Below are 18,093 nucleotides of genomic sequence, written 5' to 3' on the forward strand. Positions count from 1 at the left end.
TATATTAGGCCCGACAGTCCTCCTCGCGGGAGGCTACCAATTTTGCCAAATGATCAGCTGAAGCACTAACCTTCCCTAAACTCCCCTTGTTACGCTTCGATGGTGATTCCCCTTTCTTCGAATTTTTCCTGCCACGAGGTTTAACATATGGGGCTGGAAGTGGTGGAGGTTCAACACTTTCCTGTTTGTTGCATTGTTTTTGTACTTCAACCTGCATCCGGGGTAGCTTGCATCCCCGCGATGGCCGCATCCCCATATTTCGAGGTTTAACTTCTTATTTGTTGTCGGGGTGCTTTCCTTCTCTCCCTCTTCTTCTTTCTCCTCTGCATGGGGTTTCAATGGGCTTTATGTTGTGTCATCAAGATCTTCCTCTTCCATCCCCGCATCAGCCGAATTCCTTTTCCTAGGAACATAGCGCGCCCCCAACTTGCACCCCTTCCTCTTCCACCAGTGCCCCTAGCCGGCGTCCTTCTAGATTGGAACTTTGAGCCATGTTTGAAACCCTGGCCAGGCAGAGTCCTTCGCATGGCGATCATCCATGTCCCATACTCGATTTCCTCTGGTGCATGTACGTCATCCCCAATCTTCCTTAACATTACCCTAGAATGCCGCAAACCTCATAAAAGAACCCTATCTTCTCATACTTGATGGGTAGGAAGATCCTCTCCTTCCCATTAATGTTCAACTGTGCAAATCTCACTAGGGGTTCGGTAACATCAATCTTAGACCGGACATGTACATAGTTTCCTTCATACACCCTGCTACAGTTCATCTCAACACTTTTAACAAGTCCAAATCCGGTGACCTAACCAACCCGCAATGGGTTGGGAACGGTACAAATCTGGGAGGTCGTGGTTCTGCGCCCATACATGTGTGTGGTTCAGTTTTACCATTTCTGGTTTCTTCTTCCCATCATGCTCCTCAATCACCACCATGAGACCTCTAAAGATCCACGGGCCCTCATGCATGACGTGGTTCCAGTCGCCTAGACAAAAAAACTGGATTGCGAACAAGTTGTCGTCTACCTCACGGAACTCCGGATCATACGCCAGCCGCCACACGAACTTCATGGTGTCCTTAAAAGCATCGCACTGGAAGGTTTTTTCTGGTATTAATACAAACCAATGCCGACCACCTTGTGTCCTTCGACAGTTCAGAAATTTCCTCCCCCGCTTCCCCGCGAATACATCATCAAGTTCAACATCCTTTAATTTCATGTTTCTCATCGTTGCTTCAAGATCAATCCCTCCGCTGCCCATCTTCGTGCCTCCTGCGAGGTACCTGATCCCATTGACGACGTCGCCATTGATCTTATCTAACGGTGTCCGTCGTCACTAGCAGTGTTGCCTAGGCCCGGGTGGATGGACCAGCCAACCCCTTTGATCAGCCCAAGTGCGCGCTAGACCGTGGAGAGGCTTGGGTTTCAGCAAGCCAGACCAAAGATCTCGAGATCACTCGACGACGAGAGAATCCCCATAGTAGAGAAAGAAAACCCTGGGGTTTTTTTAGACAAAGAAAACCCTAGGGTAAAGATCTTCCAATCACAACTCGCAGACTTCAAAAAAACTCCTATAGCTACAACAGGCCTTAATTTTAAGAAACAAGGCCTAGTGGCCCAGCCCATCTACCAAGAGGAAAATTGGAAAAAGAACAAAACAAAATCCGTTGCGTCCGTATTATCCTTGTTGCAGTGTCTGGCCCTCGCGCTCTCGCCGTCTCGCTGCCGGCTGCCCCTCCCCCTCGCCGCGCACGATTTCTCCGCCAACCCCCATACCCAAGCTCTAGGGAAAGATACACTGCTCCGATGGCGGTCAGAGTTCCGTCCATGGAGCTGAACCGCTCCCCGCCGCTCCTCTCCGGCGGCCGAGGTACTCCCGCATCGTCGCATTTTGTTGGAAAATGACCAGATTCTAGGATTCTTGAAGTCTGTAGAAATTTACCCCCTTCGCCCGCTTCTGGTTTGTGGCCTCTGCTGCTCCATTCCAGCGTTCTCACCGCGGCGCCGTGTTTACTGTCCTGCTAATCAGTTAACCAGCGTGCAGCTTACAAGTAGCATAACTGACCATGTGAAATTCGTATGTGTAGTACGTACAAAACTAGCTTCACTCTCACTGTTCTGCGGTTCATTTGATGATTGAAAGTTGATACTTTATCAGTATGTGGTTATGATGCTAGGGGCATACTGTTCAGGAAGATTTTAGTTCTTTTTTTTCAATGTAATAAGGGCCTTCCGCCCCAATTCATACAAACTGAATGGTAGATTTTCAATTCTTTATCTATTAGTACTATTGTGTGTTGACCATTTGTATGTTCCATCTACCTTTGAAGGAAAAACATGCCTTCAGAAGCCTTTCATTGTCCAAGCAAAGAGATCAGGTGGATTGGAGAAAGCAAATACTAGGTACAAAACACATCTTTACAGTTCAGACTCTTATCTGATTGGTTTCCTTAAGAAATTTAATGTGGCCACCGGTTGGTAGCTTAGGACATATAAGTGCCACTGAACTCAACACTCGTCTTTCATAATTTGTATAATATTCTAACGCTTACCAAAAAAACAAGCAGGCCACGAGGACCGCAAGCTTCTGAAAAACTCAAGAAAAGAGAACCGCTGACTCGTGGAACTGTTAGCGCGCCTCTTCCGGTACCAGGACACATACCTCGACCTCCTTATGTTGGATCAAACAAAATGCCCGAGATATCGAGTGAGAGACAAATGCAGGACAAAGAGACCATCGTGCACATGAAAGCTGCATGTGCGCTTGCTGCTCGTGTTCTTGAAAATGCAGGGAAATTAGTCAAAGTAAGCACGCCCTTCAGCATTTTTCTGTAGTCTGTTTCTCTTAAATCTAACTAGCTTGCTATCCATGTGCCAGAGCCATGAGTTGGTTGCGAGATCTTATGGGTTTCACCTCTAGCCTACCCCAACTTGTTTGGGACTACACGCTTTGTTGTTGTTGTTGTTTCTCTTAAATCTAACTATGTCACTGCATCACCAGCAACGATTACGAGTCGAACGACTAGTCTAGACTAGTCGCTCGACTAGTCTATGAGTCGCAAACTGGCTGTCGACTCGGTTTCTCGTGTAGACTACTTGTATGAGTCGAGCCAGTCATCGACTAGTCGACGACTAGTCCAGACTAGTCGACATGTTCGAGTCGAACGACTCAAAAAACTGGGGGAGTATAAATACGATGCCTCATCCCGCGGGAGACCTAATCCTTTCTTTCCCCTCCTCACCTGGACGCGCCGCCGGCTGCTGGACGCGCCCGTCGATCCCTCCTCGCGCCGCCGGCCGCTGGACGCCTGCCGCCGCGGATCTGAAGCTCCACCGTCGCCGGCCCCACGTCGCGGATCTGAAGCTCCACCGTCGCCTTCGTCTCGCGCCCCTCCTCGCGCCGCCGGCCCCTCGTGCTCTTCTCCTCTTCAGGCAGGTGAGCCTCAGTGCTGCTCTGCCTCGCTGCTGGACTGCTGGTGCTGCTCTGCCTTGTCCCTCCTTTCTCCTCCTCTTTCTTCTTGGCTTGCCGCTGCTGTTGCTCTGCTTCGCTGCTGGACTGCTGGTGCTGCTCTGCTTGCTGTTGGTGCTGCTCTTCTCGCAGATAGACTGCTGGTGCTGCTGTGCTTGCTGCTAGTTGCTGGTGCTGCTCTGCCTCAGTGACTCCACTTTGCTTGTTTCAATTGTATACTGTACTTGTATACTTATATAGTGTAATACTACATACTACTACTAGGTATTATTAGTTATGTACTGTAAGTTCAGTGCTACAGTACCATGTCGACTAGTCTAGCACTAGTCTAGACTAGTCTATGAGTCTCAACCTTGGAACGACTCGTCGACTCTTCGACTCGTAAACGTTGATCACCAGTTATAGTGCGGAATTTGCTCACTGTTTGTATGCTCCCTTTGTTTACAATACAGCATGCCTTTTTTTATGTATACTCCGCAATTAATTTCAGCTTCAGTGAGAAATCTATTGCATCTTTCTATCAGCCCTCTGTAACAACAGACGAAATTGATAAAGCAGTGCACAAGATGATCATCGATGCTGGAGCCTATCCATCCCCGCTTGGATACGGTGGGTTTCCAAAAAGTGTATGCACATCAGTGAACGAATGCATGTGCCACGGTATTCCTGATTCACGAGAACTAAAGGTTCAGAAAGAAGGCCTTTCTTAACATGCTTTTCGCCTACTTCAGAGCTTTTCCACAGCTCCATTTCTGACCTAAATATGTGTTTTCGTGGGGTTTTACAGGATGGAGACATAATTAACATTGATGTCACTGTCTACTTGAACGTACGTGTTTATGCTCTTGCTGTATAATAATTTCTTGCCATCACTTGGTAACATCGATGGGTTGTGCACTTCAGTTTGGGGATAATCACCAAGTTATATCCTTCTCCATTTCAGGGTTTTCATGGGGATACCTCTAAAACGTTTTTCTGTGGAGAAGTTGACGAAGCTGCTAAAAGACTTGTGAAGGTACATTACCTTTTCTTTAGAACACATGTACTGCATGTTCTTGGAACCATAGTTTTTATTCATCAATGGTGGCAGAGTTCTGTGTGGCTAAAATGATCCATGAGGCACTGAAATAAACCCTTGCTAGTTTCTAAACTTGAAAGTGTATTTTTCCTATGTGTTAATTCCGTCACTGCTTCCACCTTTTCAAATTTGCTATGTGTCTGTTTACACTTGGTCAATCCAACTCATCACTGCTAGTGTAACTATGAAATGGCAGAAGGGTATATCGAATTCTCCTCAAATATAAACCTTGATAACCATAATGGCTTATTATTGCTAAAATCAGGTTACTGAAGAGTGCATGCTTAGGGGAATATCAGCCTGCAAACATGGTGTGAGCTTTAAGAAAATCGGCAGAAGAATAAGGTATAGGTCTCTCACACCATATTGAAGTGAAGGAGTCACATTTATCGAGGATGCAAAGTATTGTTCGAGTGTTTGACCATACCTATCACTGTATATACTGGGTAAGGTACACCCAGACTGTATCCTCTCAGATTTTCAAACCCAAACATTGGAGAAGCCTGATGTGCCAAATACAGACAGTCACCTTGTCGTCTTTAGAAATGTCTTCTCCTATTTCCTAAATGGGTTAATATGTGCTTCCAGAGTGTTACATTAGAACACTTTTGACTATCAAACAGTGTCATTTCCATCATTTACAATCAACTCAACATTTATCTCACGTGACTTAATACATCTATATAATTTTTTGCTTTTTTTCATAAAAAATGCATATTTAATAGTTTCACTCATTGATTTTGTTGGCTATTTCAGCGAGCATGCTGAGAGGCATGGATTTGGTGTCGTGGAGCAATTTGTTGGGCATGGAGTTGGCAGAGTATTCCATTCACAGCCAATTATATATCACCAGCGTAAGTGATTGCTAATAAACAACGAGGGTTTTTAACATGCTCCCTCTTACCTCTCCTTTTCACATGAAAGGTAAGAGTATAAAATAGATCTGAGCCGTTGATTGCATTAATTAGTGTGTTTTATTAACTCTTACCTTCTTACCTCCCATGTGAAAAGAGGGGGTAAGAGGGAGCATGTTAAAATTGCTCACAAACAACATCCATATTGTATCGAAAACTGAAGAATTTGCATGCGCCAACATTGCTATTGCTTATGGTAGTGTGCCCTATGATAGTAGAATGAGAAATTAGCACATATTCTCAATTGTAGAGCAAACTCTAGTGAAGATTAGAGGATCACTGCAGAATCTACTGCAGCCCAGTGTACATCAAATTTTTGTCCAGGCTACAGACATTCTGCCTGGGTTCTCATGCCATGTCCGTCAAGTTACTTCAATTGGTCATAATGACAACAAAGAAACTGACAAAAACATGTGCCGAGCCACAAACATGTTAATGGAATTTGACGGTAGTCAGTGCCACCAACTAGCTGACAGATGATTATTGCGATATTGAAGCAGGCATTATGTCGGTAATAGCTTCTGAAGTCAAGTGCTATTGGTTTCGTTGCGCTGTTTCGGCACTAGATAGCTTGATCCGATCTGCTGCATTGTCCATGCTTGGACAATTATAGCTGACAGACACATTCTTTGTGCACTTGAACAGGCAACAACATGCCGGGGCAGATGGTAGAAGGGCAGACATTCACAATAGGTACGCACCGTTCATCCTGCCAATACCTTCTTGAGTAGTACTCCCTCCGTTCCAAATTACTCGTCTTAGAAATAGATGTATCTAGAACTAAAATACATCTAGATACATCCATTTCTGCGACGAGTAATTCGGAACGGAGGCAGTAGTACTAACCGAAGGCTGAAGCAGCCAGGTTTTGAGTATTTGACTTAACGCACGCTGTGGCAAACTCTGGGCAGAGCCGATCCTGACCATGGGAGGCAGCAGCATCGAGTGCGACATGTGGGAGGACGGCTGGACGGCGGTGACGACGGACGGCAGCCTGGCGGCGCAGTTCGAGCACACCATCCTCATCACCAGGACCGGCGCAGAGATCCTCACCAAATGCTAGCAAAGCCAGCGATGAAGGCGTACGAATCCTTACCCGCGTAGATCACGCGATTTCTTACCCGCGTATACAAAGCATTATTGCTGAAACAGCTGCGTAGGTATAGCCGGTTATTTTTGGCAGCAGCAGAGAGCTTCCCCAATCTTTTCTCTGCCGGTTTCCCGCCTGTTTTTTTTTTCTTTGCCCTGTTTACTTTTCCTGTTTTTCTACAAAAAAAAAAATCGTTTTCTCATGTCTATGGCCGTGCCGCCGAGCACCGGGCGTGGAAGCTCTGCGTGTCCGTGGCCGCCGAGCACCGGGCGTGGAAGCTCTGCGTGTCCGTGGCCGCCGAGCACCGGGCGTGGAAGCTCTGCGTGTCCGTGGCCGCCGAGCACCGGGCGTGGAAGCTCTGCGTGTCCGTGGCCGCCGAGCGAGACAGCGTCCTGGCGCGGCGGGGAACAAAAATTTGGGTGGGAGTAGACGCCGCTGGTTGCTGGTAGTGGTTTTCGCGGGTGCGGCGCCGAAACGTGGAGCCGAAGCGAGATCGCCGGCGGACGCCTTGATGGCTCCCGGGGCGCCGCACGGGTGGTCGCGTCGCCCCGCCGTGCGCGCGAGGAAATCGCAGCGCCGTCGCCGTGGCATATCTTAACGTTGCCGTGAGTACGTACGTACGTGGAATCGCCCGTGCGCCTTCCACGTGTGGTTCATCCCCGATGGAAGAAGGAAAAACCTGTCGGTTAACCACGCAGAAATATTATCCCTCAGAAAAAAAAGAACACGCACACATATTTTCTTCCCGCAAAAAACAAACGCACACGCACGGATATTCGAGCGAATCTGCATGGCGTGCACTGCTGACCCGCCGTCGCGTGCACCACTGTTTAGTCGGCCTGGGTAGGGGGCACGACAGCACACGGACCACCACAACGCGACGCGACGCACCTTGTTTCCACCGTAGAGGCGTGGGGGCAAGCAAAGCGACGAGCAGGTTCGGCGCCGCCGCGCGCAGCTGCTCGATCCGATCCACCGGGCCTGCGTGCTTTTGCCAGCAAGCTCGTGGTCCGGCGGTTAATTTATTCTGCCCGGCGCCGCCTGATCCAAAGCCGCCGGCGCCTGCCCTCTATGGGCCCGTGACGACGCGTGTCCGTCCCTGTATGGCCGGACGGCTCTCGCTCGGGTTCAGAGCCGGAAAAAAGGCAGCGTTCTTCGCCGAGGCACTTGAGTTGATGCCTTGACTCACGCGCGGTAAAGAGATTCCCCCCTCCCCTCCCTCGCGCTGCCCTCCCCAGAGTGGCTCGAGGGCGCCTAGGGTTTCCCCGGCGCCGCCCCTCTCCATCCTTCCTCCCTCCCTTGCCGCCACCCGAGGCGGTTGCCGGGCAGCGCCTGGGCAGTTGCCCATGACGGTGGCGGCGAGGTCTTCGTCGCTTCATTCTTGCGAAGGACTTTAGATCCAGGGCGGCGGCCCTGGTTGGCAAGGCAGCGCCGTCTCTTCGGCTGGCGGCGTGCGCGGGAGATGCGGGCCGGCTTCCTCGGCTGCTCGGGCGGCGAGGAGCAGGCGGGTAGCGGGCGCGGCGCAGCAAGGTTTTCCTTCCTCCGTTTCAGATCTGAAGGTCAGGCTCCCCCTCTCTGCTCTCACTCCGCTGGTCCGCCCGATTTGGGGCCTCTGGCTGCCGGATCCGGTGCCGGCGGGGTGCTCCCCGAACTGGTGGTGCGGGACGAGCCCGGAGGAAACCCATGTTTGGTTTTTCCAGTGCGGCGGCGGCGCCGCCATCTTGCGTCGTACTACTCCCTGGAGTCACCGTTGTGGGCTCCCCTCCCCACCCCGGCCAAACTTTCCGGGCGAAAGCTCGAATCCCGGCTGGATGGGCGACGGCGGCGCCAGGTGCGTCGTGTCCTCCTTGGAGGCGCCGCTTGGGGAAGATTGGTGCTTTGGGTTGTGTTCAGCAGCTTGCAGGTGGGCGGCTGGTGACTGTCGAGTCTCTGTGGCTCGGTAGCTCCTTCATTTCGGCGACTCTTCCGGCGGTTTACCCTCTACTATCTGTCTCCTTCGGTGTCTACGGTGTTGCCGATGTGTGTGTGCTCCGACTTGTGGTCGTGCTCCGTGGCTGCCTCAGACTCGAGACCAACCATTGCTCTAGCTCTCGGGTGAGCGTCTCTGCATTCGACGGTGCAGCGCCTTCGAGCCTAGGCGAGGGGAAGGGATCCCCTTCGATGTTAGAGGAGGCAGGTGTTGGGTCATCTCCAGCCCCTGGTTTTCAGCCCCTGAGTTCGACTCCTCTACCGGTTGCTGATCCTTGATGCTTCATTTGTAGTCGTTTTAGGTGCCTTTCTGTAGTGGGCTTCTCCTCAACTAGCAGTTCTTCATTAGTTATCTTTTGTTTGCTGGTTGTAGGTGTAGTGTTGTAAGCTGTTCTTGCAGCCCCCTTGTATCGTTTGGCCAATGTTGCGTAGTGGTCTCGCTCTTGTACTCCTGACCGGTTAATGGCTTTGTTAATTCAAAGCCGGGGTCTTCTTGAGCCTTCGTTTTAAGAAAAAAACTGACGCGCGGTGGAGGCTGACCCGAGGCGAGGCTAGAGCCGCTCGCCGTTTCCATTTCGCCACTGCTTTTCCGCTCAAAAAAAGCCGCCGTGCTTTTGCGGGGTGCTGTGGAAGCAAGCAATATCGGCAAACTGACTGCGAAATGTACGTAGAACGCTGTTTTCGTGGAATATTCGGCGCCCACAGGATAAAAAAACCCTCCAAAATGGTCTGGTTTCCAAAAGAAAGACAGACCTCTAAACAATGCTCCAGTACAAGTAGCTTTATGTGTGCACCTTGACTTGGTGAGCATCGACCGAAGTAAGCAAGGCTCCTCCGGAGAGAAGAAGAAAAGCAAAGCTAACCACTAGTAGATTCCTGGGCAAAGCCGATCGAGGCTGCAAGCAAGTCCGTCAACAACTAGTGCTGCCGGTTTCTCATCGAATCAACTCAAGTAAGTAGGAGTGGTCAAGCTGATACGATATGGATATGCTCGCTTGCTTCCTTGCTTGCAAGAGAATCCATCCAGCCGTAGCAAAACAGTCGTCGTCGGAGCAGGGTTTGCAAAAATCCAACCGTGAACCGGCAACTGCTCCCCGGTGCCGCCACGACCACGAGTATACACACAAGCACACGGGACGCACGCGTGGACCATGTGTAACTCGGTGGAGTGCGGGGTCAGATTTGCCGCGTTCCGAAGGAAGCTGGAGTAGCTAGCTGGTAGGACGTTGCTGTCCGCTCCGTCCGTGCGACGTGTGTACGTACTACTTCCTCCGTTCGGAATTATTTGTCTCAAAAATAAATGTATTTAGATGTATTTTAGTTTTTAGATACATCCATTTCTAAGACAAGTAATTTCGAACAGAGAGAGTACATAGTTGGACGTTGACGGACCCTCCCTCCTCCACGCGCGTCGTTGTGGCCTCCAAGTCGTTGCCGCGGCCGCGTCCCCTCCACGCAGGATCTCCCGCGTGCGGGCGTCGGTCGCCGGAGAGAGCATCCGCCCTACGCGTTGCGAGCCCGGCGGTGGTTTCGCATTACGAAACGTGGAGCGGACATGGATAGCTGGCCACCGAATCTAGCGAATCCGCCGTGTAGGCAGACGGCGGCGGCGCGGCGCGCATTGTTGACTTGCCGTTGCGTGCAAAATTTCGACGGCAGCGGCTGGCTGGCTGGGCGGGTGAGGGGCAAGACCACGGGACTCGCCTTGCTTCCACTGTAGAAGCGTGCGTGGGCCACCGTGCTGGCTCGGCGCCGCCTCAGCTGGCGGCACGGCGCTACTCCATCGGTTCTACGCACCTGCCTGCCATGCCATGCCATGCCAGCAGCCAGACCACGGCTCGTGATCCGCTGGCCCTGAACCCGTAATTTTTGAATACGAATTCACTGGTATAATTTTTGCTCCCGTCGCAGTCGGTCTCGTTGGTTAAATTTATGGTCAAAGTTGAACTTCGGGAACCGACGACGCACTATATTTTGAAACAGAGGGAGTACCTTTTTCTGCACCTTGACCTGGTCAGTTTCGAAGCTTAACAAAAAACAAAGCTCCTCATAATGTTTGACCAAGTTTATAAAAAAATATGAACATTTACAATAGCAAATCTATATGATGTGAAAGTGTATTCAACAATGAATCTAATGGTATTGATTTGTTAATGTATATGTTAATATTTTTGTTCATAAACTTTGTCAAAGTTTACAAAGTTTAACTTTGACCAAAGCTAATATGTGAAGTAAATAAAAACAAAGGGAGTGTTCGATTATAGATGGGGTTTGGCCCATATAAGACAATAATATCTGGTTAATCTCTAAGGCTCATTTAGGTGCATGGCAACTAGTGGAAAGTTTACTATCATAATGCTACAGTAAGAAGGCTGAGACCACTTTATAAGGGTTGCTTTACCACATGTCATTGGAAGCTTGGGAGCTCCACATACACCATCGGTTGTCTAAACATAGAGCAACTAGGATTGCTTGCAAACCTCATGTACACCCCCACGAGTTTTCATCTGTGACCGGCCACGGACCCCAACGGGCAAGTGTACTATCATTACCTCTGACAACAACAAAGGCCTCCATGGTCATTTTCCTTCCGCGCATCTCAGGGCTAAACGCCGCTCAGATGCATCTTTTGCCTACCGCATAACCTACTTTGACCATGTCTCTCACTACCACTGTCGTTGACCCACACTTGGACACATTAACCCTGGGAGGACCGTTGTGTACGACGTCCCCATCGAACACTAACAAATTTTCCATAATAGCTAAGGAACATCCATATTTACATTTCAAATAATTAGTAACCGAATATTTTAGTATTAGTCGTTAAAACTTTAAATATAATAATAAGGAAAAAATATTTTAATATTCGTATTTACATTTGAAATACTAAGTGTTTTTTAATATCATTCGTTTCGACTCTAAACATAATAATACGATCGTAACATTTTAATAAGATACGATTAAAACTCTTAATATATTTCGATTTTAATAACATTTCATTATGAAACGGCTAATACATTTTAATATGCATATTTTCTTTAGAAAATAGTCAATTCTTTTTAGTATCATTTGGTTGGACCTTAAACATAATAGTACGATGATAACATCATTCACGGTAGTATATCAATATAAAAAAATGTTCGCAAGAGCAGTAACATCATTCACAACAGTACATCAATATAAAAGATATTCACAAAATTACACGTTGTCATTTATACAACAACTTCAATATGAATGTCGTTCCGAATAAAATTAAGCCTCACAATAGTATGAAAAAATGTCCGTCGGCATGAACATATCACCAGTAATATATCAACGGAGTCAACCTATTATCACATGCACATAAATATTAGACACGGAACAAAATAGCACTTACATGTATGTGGTCATCACCTCAAAAGGGACATCGAAGATCGAGACATAATTTCTTCAATCACATCATCTCCTCCTTTTTGATGATGATATTTTTTACCTAATTACATATATCATTAAGGATATTAGCATCTAATCTTAATATACAAAACTTAGATTATTGCGAGGTAACCAAATAGACCTACGGTTTCCTAACTATACAACTTATTAATAAACGTGCCACATGAAATAACATCACATTTAATCAGGAAATGACCAATTATAGTACAAACTTTTCGTTAATTACCATATTAAGAACTTCTTGCATACCAAACTAAATTGATGCATTTGAAAGGCCTAACGTTGATCTACAATACCGTCAAATATTTGTTGTCCAAATTTCAACTCTAACCCAACCTAAACGTTCAATAGAAGTACTAATTATGACTTAATGACAAAAGTAGCAACATTGTGCATGTCAAGAAAATTACTAGTAATGGACATGGCTAACATTGATCTACAACATCTTCTTTTTTTGCGAAGAGATCTACAACATCTTCAACTTACTCTTCTAAAAAAATACTATAAATGCAACATATCTCGTCTAAAAACTTTTGTAACTTCCAAGCATAGCTAATGACGAGCTAAAAAACTAACCAATTTCCACCGTGCATGCCAAAAAAAAAAACATGTATTGCAAAGCTCATACATCGATCTTAAACTTTGTAGTTCACTTCGCACGACAAATCCTACTTTAGAAGCTCCAAATGACTCCACAGAGTGATGAAATAGTAATGCCTAAAACAACAAAGAATACATACTTATGAACTAATCAAACAGAGTAAAAACATCATGCATGCGAACGAAACCAACAAAGATGGATATATCTTACCTCGGTCTATCTTTTCTTCAACTTCAAAATCCAACTGTAAATCGCCCAAAGTCGCGAGTGAAAGTGGCTACTGAGCTTTTCTTTCTCTGCGTTCTTGGAGACTTGGAGAGAGCAGAGAAGCACTGAAGGCAACCAGAGAGTGAGAGGGAGTGTGTTTGCGCTTGGAGCAGCGGCATTGCATATAAAAAGAAGAGGAGCGCCGGAGTGTCGGGACAACAGGTTAAAACTCACCTACCGCAGTCTCGGATTCCAACCTGAGTGGTGCCGCATCGGCCGCAGCAACAACAAGGTTGTCGGCTCGCGCGCAGCAGTAGGACTGATGTCGCCTCGCGCCAAGGCAGCAGGGCTCACCTGCCCCTGCCCTGTTCCGTCTTGGCTCGCCGCTAGTCGAGGAATCCTATTACCTGCCAGATGTCGCCTCCCCCCATGGCGGCACGGGTTGTCTCCCCCGCGTGTGGTGGCACCACGGCTAGACCGGTCTGTTTTGGCAATTCGTATGAGAGGTGGTCTTTTTCGTCAATTTCGTTTGGCAGGTGGTTCTTTTGGAAAAAAAATCTGGCGCGGCAGGGAACAAAAAGTTCGGTGGGACTTGCCGCGTTGGAAGCTAGACTAGATAGAAAACGCAGGCGCGATCCGGCGCGCGGCGCAACCTTGAGCCGAAGCGAGATCGCCGGGCAACGACCCGATGGCACCGGCACCGCCGCACGAGTGGTCGCGTCACCTCGCCCCGCGTGCAAGGAAACCATAGCGCCGTCGGCCGTCGCCACGCCATAGCTTAACGTTGACATAGTACGTACGTGGAATCGCCTCGTGCGCCTTCGACGTGCCATTCATTCTCGGTGGAAGAAGGAAAAGCCTGTCGGTTAACCACGCAGAAATACTCTTGCCGCAAAAAACGCACGCACGCACAAGCACACATATTCAAGCGAATCTGCATGGCGTGCGCTGCTGCCCCACCGCCGCGTGCACCACTGTCTCGTCGGCCTTGGTGGGGGGCACGACCACGACACGGCCACCACCACGTGACGCGACGCGACGCACCTCATTTCCACCGTAGAGGCATCAGGCATGGGGGCAAGCGACGAGCAGGTTCGGCGCCGCCGCATGCAGCTGCTCGATCCGATCCACGGGGCCTACGTGCTTTTGCCAGCAAGCTCGTGGTCCGGCGGTCGCCGCCTGATCCAAAGCCGCCGGCGCCTGCCCATTGTGTCGCTATATGGCCGGACGGCTGGCTCTGGTTCAGAACCGGAAAAAAGCCACTGCACTTGAGTTGATGCCTTGACTGACGCGCGGCGGAGGCTGACCCGAGGCAAGGCGAGGCGAGGGCCGCTCGCCGTTTCCATTTCGCCACTGCTTTTCCGCTCAAAAAAAACCGCCGTGCTTTTGCGGGGTGCTCAGGGTGGAAGCAAGCAATATCGTCAAACCGAATGCGAAATGCCGGCTGTTTTCGTGGAATATTCGGCGCCAACAGGATAAAAAAACATCCAAACTGGTCGGTTTCCAAAAGAAAGACAACCCAGTAAACTAGTAGTATATATTCCTACCGGCTTCATGTATGCAACTTGACTTGGTTAGCGCCAATCGAACTAACGTGAGAAAGCAAGGCTCCTCCGGAAAGGAGAAAAACGTAGAGCTAGCCACTTCGTTCCTGGGCAAAGCCGATCGAAGCTGCAATTCCGTCAACAACTACTGCTGCCGTTTTTTCATCGAATCAACTCAAGTAAGTAGGAGTAGTAAAGCTGATACGATACGCTGGCTCGCTTGCTTGCTTGCAAGAGAATCCATCCAGCCGCAGCAAGACAGTCGTCGTCGGAGCAGGCTTTGCAAATTCCAACTGCGAACTGCTCCCCGGTACCGGCCGGGCAATGGCGCCGGCAGCACCGCACGTCCACGAGTATATACACAAGCACACGAGTCCCCACTGCACTGCCTGCCTGGCGACGCGATTGCTCTCCGCTCCGTCCGGGCGTCGTGTGTACGTACGTGCGGACTCGTTCCTACCTCTACCGGACCCTCCCTCCTCCACGCGCGTCGTCGTGGCCTCCAAGTCGTTGCCGCGGCCGCGTCCTCCCGCCCCTCCTCACTCAGCATCTCCCGCGTGTCAGTGCGTGTGGGTGTCGGTCGCCGGAGAGGAGAGGAGCACCCGTGCTACGCGTTGCGAGCGAGACGCCGGTGCCTGGGGGCTTGGCGGTGGCGGTGGTTCCGGCTTCCGCGGGTGCCAAAACGTGGAACGGAGGCGAGATCGTGCTGCACCGCGCCTTGGTGGCAGCACCAGCCGGCACAGCTGGTCGGGGCGGAACGCCAAGGCGAGCGTGGATGGGTGCGTGTCGCTCCTTGAGCAGGAGCAGGAGCTACGTACGTGCGCACGACGAGGCCACACACCGCGTCAGAGCACCCCAAATTCTGCCGTGCGTGCGGGCTCGACGTGTCGTTCTTGGGCATCTCCCCCGGACGGACGGAAGAAGGAGAGAAACCATGCGCTGCACGGCGGGTTAAACGCGCGGATCGCACTACGATGGGTAGCTGGCCATCGAGTCTAGCGAATCCGTCGTGTAGGTACTAGACGGCGGCGCTCATTGTTGACTCGCCGTTGCGTGCACAATTTCGACGTCGGCGGCTGGCTGGGTGGGTGGGGGCACCACAACGGGACGCGCCTTGTTTCGACCGTAGAAGCGCGCGTGGGCCACCGGGCTGGCAACTAGGTTCTACGCACCTGCCTGCCATGCCATGCCATGCCAGCAGGCAGCGCGCGGCTCGTGATCCGCCGGTTGCTTAGGCCAACTCCCCCGCGTGACCCAAACAGACGTCCGTTTTATCCTGTTTTTGTCCCTTTGGATAGAGATTTGAGGTCGTGTCCGGGTCTGTCCTGGGGCGCGCGGCCGCATCCTTTTGCCCCATCCTATTCGCGTCTATTAAAAAAAAGGGGCGTTTCAAATGCCACGACCCAAGTTCATCACGCCGGCAATAAAGCCAGCGGCCTGCACGACCATCGCCGGCAACACAGCCAGCGGCCGGCAACACAGTCAGCCTCCAAAATGAATAGTTGTCCCCATCGGCAACACAGCCAGCGGCCGGCAACACAACCGGCCTCCAAAATGAATGTTTTTTCGCCGGCACACTGCCAGCGGCCCGGCGGGCGGGCGACACCCATGCCATCCTCCAAAAAGAACGGCCACGCCGATCGGACGACCTAGTTCAGGCCTTCAGCGTCGAGCATCTCCTTCTGCTTGGCCTCGAACCAGGCCCTCGTCTTGTCGCTCATCTTCGACAAGTCCACGCTCATGATCGCAAGGGCCACCTCCTTCGCTTTGGTGGCGGCATTGGTGGCCTCGATGTCGAGCTGCCTCTGCCTGGCCTTGACGTTGTCGGCCTCGATGTCGAGCTGCCTTTGCCGGGCGGCCTCTTCCATGTCGAGCTGTCTTTGCCAGGCCGCCTCCTCCATGTCTATCTTTCTCTTCTTGACCGCCTCCTCCATCTCAAGCTTTTGTCGTTGGAGGTCTAGGTATTGCTTCATTTGCTCGTCCTTGCTTTGCCGCTTCTTCTCATCCCTCACATCCTTATGTGACATCATGCCATGCAAAGTCTCATGCAAGGCCATGGATGAGGCGTCACGTATGTTGTCCACCTTTGAGTTGGTCTTGCCCCTCGGCCTCTTCAACGCCTCGCCATCCCCACCTCCGGCGAACTTGGCCGTCTTCTCGCCTCTCTTCCTTTGAAGTTCACGGTATTGATCCTTGAACTTAGGGCAATTGTTGATGATCGTCCAACAATGCGTAAGAGTGAATGGCTTGTCATTGTGCCGGGCCTTGAATGCCTCCAAAGATTGAAATGCCTACACCACATGATCAACAACAAGTGAACATGCAAACATATACACGGCCGAAGTCTCATGGCCGTAGCAAGGGCTAGAAAGAGAAGAGCATACCATGTCTCCAACGCCGAGACCACTCACGGGCCGTGCTTCAACGCTCTCAAGTGCGGCACAATACTTGTTGCACTCTTGTTGGATGAACAACCATCTTTTTTGAATCAAACCGATGCCACGGTTGCTTGTAATTTGGTAGGGCTCAAACATCTTCCTTTCATGGAATGTTTTGTGGACTCTCGTTCAAAATACAATGCCCTATTGTTGCGCGCCGGTCCTTGGATCTTGGCTAATCTCCATCCAACATTGGCAAATCAACTTGTCCTCATCTTGTGTATATGAACCGGTGCGAATGCTCTTCCGCTTCTTTTGTGCTTCCGCTCTTTGGGTGAGCTCGTCTATGAACAATGGAGCGCCACTAATATCAACATCATTGGCTTCATCTTCATCTTCACCTTCGACATAGATGTCATCGTCTTCATGCCACGAATCACCATGGTCGTAGTCAGCACGGTCGTCGGCCTCTTCATCGGGCACGTACTGGGCGCGGCCATTCTGACTTTGGGTCTCATCGGGGTCGTAGGCACGGCCATGCCTAGCCTGGAAGATCATGTCCTCCATGTACTGGTTGTAGAAGGGGTCCTCCACCGTCGGCGTTGAGGTTGGCATTTCGTCAAACAACACGCGGTGGGCCGGCATGGTGCCCGTGAACGGTGCACGCGCCTGCTTTCTTTGCATCTCGACGGAAGGCCGCCCGCCGCTGCTAGACCCAGGCGTCACGTTGAGGTCGATGACGGCCGCGGGGCGTGGTGTGGACGGCGCGAACAAGTCCACGTCCGGCGACGCCGAGAAACGGGTCTGGCCGTCGTGCCTGGGTGGAGGAAAGCCGGGCGACATGGGCCGGGTGACCGACGAGCCTGTGCTCGCCGGGCCGACGGCCGCTGCATGGAACCCCGCCGGACGACCCATGCCAAGCATGAGGATGGCGTGCACTTTGTTGACGAGGTCCTCCTTCTCGTCGGCAGCGGCCTTGCGCCGCACGGCCTCCAGCTCCTCGCGCTGGGCGGCGAACTTGGTCGCGGCGGCATTCATCTTGACGGCCGCTCTCCGTTCCCTCCTCTTCGCCGATTCCGCGTCCAACTTGGCAATCTCCTCCGACGTGTACTCCGACCGCGGCTTCCTTGGCGCCTTCTTCTTCACCTTTGCGGTCGGGTCGACGGCCAGGCCGCCGGAACTCGGCGGGGCGTCGGCCATGGACGGGGGAGAGGGGGGGGGCGGCGGGAGGGACGTGGGAGGGTTTGGGGGAAATGGTGCCAAATGGCCGTCAGTGGATTTTTGGTTTCTCCCACCGACATGCGGGCCAGGGGAGGACAAGCGCACGTCCCGCCCGTCCGCGCGCTGTCCGTTTCACCCCAAAACCGGCACAAATTTGGGCCGGGATGGGTCGAAAGCGGACACAAAGCGGACA

At 51.1% G+C, this 18,093-nt stretch overlaps 1 protein-coding gene across 2 annotated transcripts; it reads left to right on the forward strand.

Moving 5' to 3' along the window:
* The first annotated feature begins 1,676 nt into the window (after nucleotides 1–1,676).
* On the forward strand, nucleotides 1,677–6,679 carry LOC119356245 (methionine aminopeptidase 1B, chloroplastic-like). 2 transcript variants are annotated; one of them, XM_037623176.1, is made up of 10 exons: nucleotides 1,677–1,868; nucleotides 2,329–2,401; nucleotides 2,566–2,803; nucleotides 3,992–4,153; nucleotides 4,255–4,296; nucleotides 4,411–4,482; nucleotides 4,811–4,890; nucleotides 5,302–5,399; nucleotides 6,105–6,152; nucleotides 6,371–6,679. In XM_037623176.1, exons 1-10 carry the CDS (start codon nucleotides 1,805–1,807, stop codon nucleotides 6,520–6,522), a joined length of 1,029 nt encoding a protein of 342 aa, XP_037479073.1. In that variant the 5' UTR covers nucleotides 1,677–1,804; the 3' UTR covers nucleotides 6,523–6,679. The 2 variants fall into 2 exon arrangements, with proteins under 2 accessions (XP_037479073.1, XP_037479074.1); XM_037623177.1 differs by lacking the exons at nucleotides 1,677–1,868; nucleotides 2,329–2,401; nucleotides 2,566–2,803 and adding an exon at nucleotides 2,815–3,434 and having other exon boundaries at nucleotides 4,026–4,153.
* The last annotated feature ends 11,414 nt before the right edge of the window (nucleotides 6,680–18,093 follow it).

Source organism: Triticum dicoccoides, chromosome 2A, assembly GCF_002162155.2.
Source record: "Triticum dicoccoides isolate Atlit2015 ecotype Zavitan chromosome 2A, WEW_v2.0, whole genome shotgun sequence".
NCBI lineage: Eukaryota > Viridiplantae > Streptophyta > Magnoliopsida > Poales > Poaceae > Triticum > Triticum dicoccoides.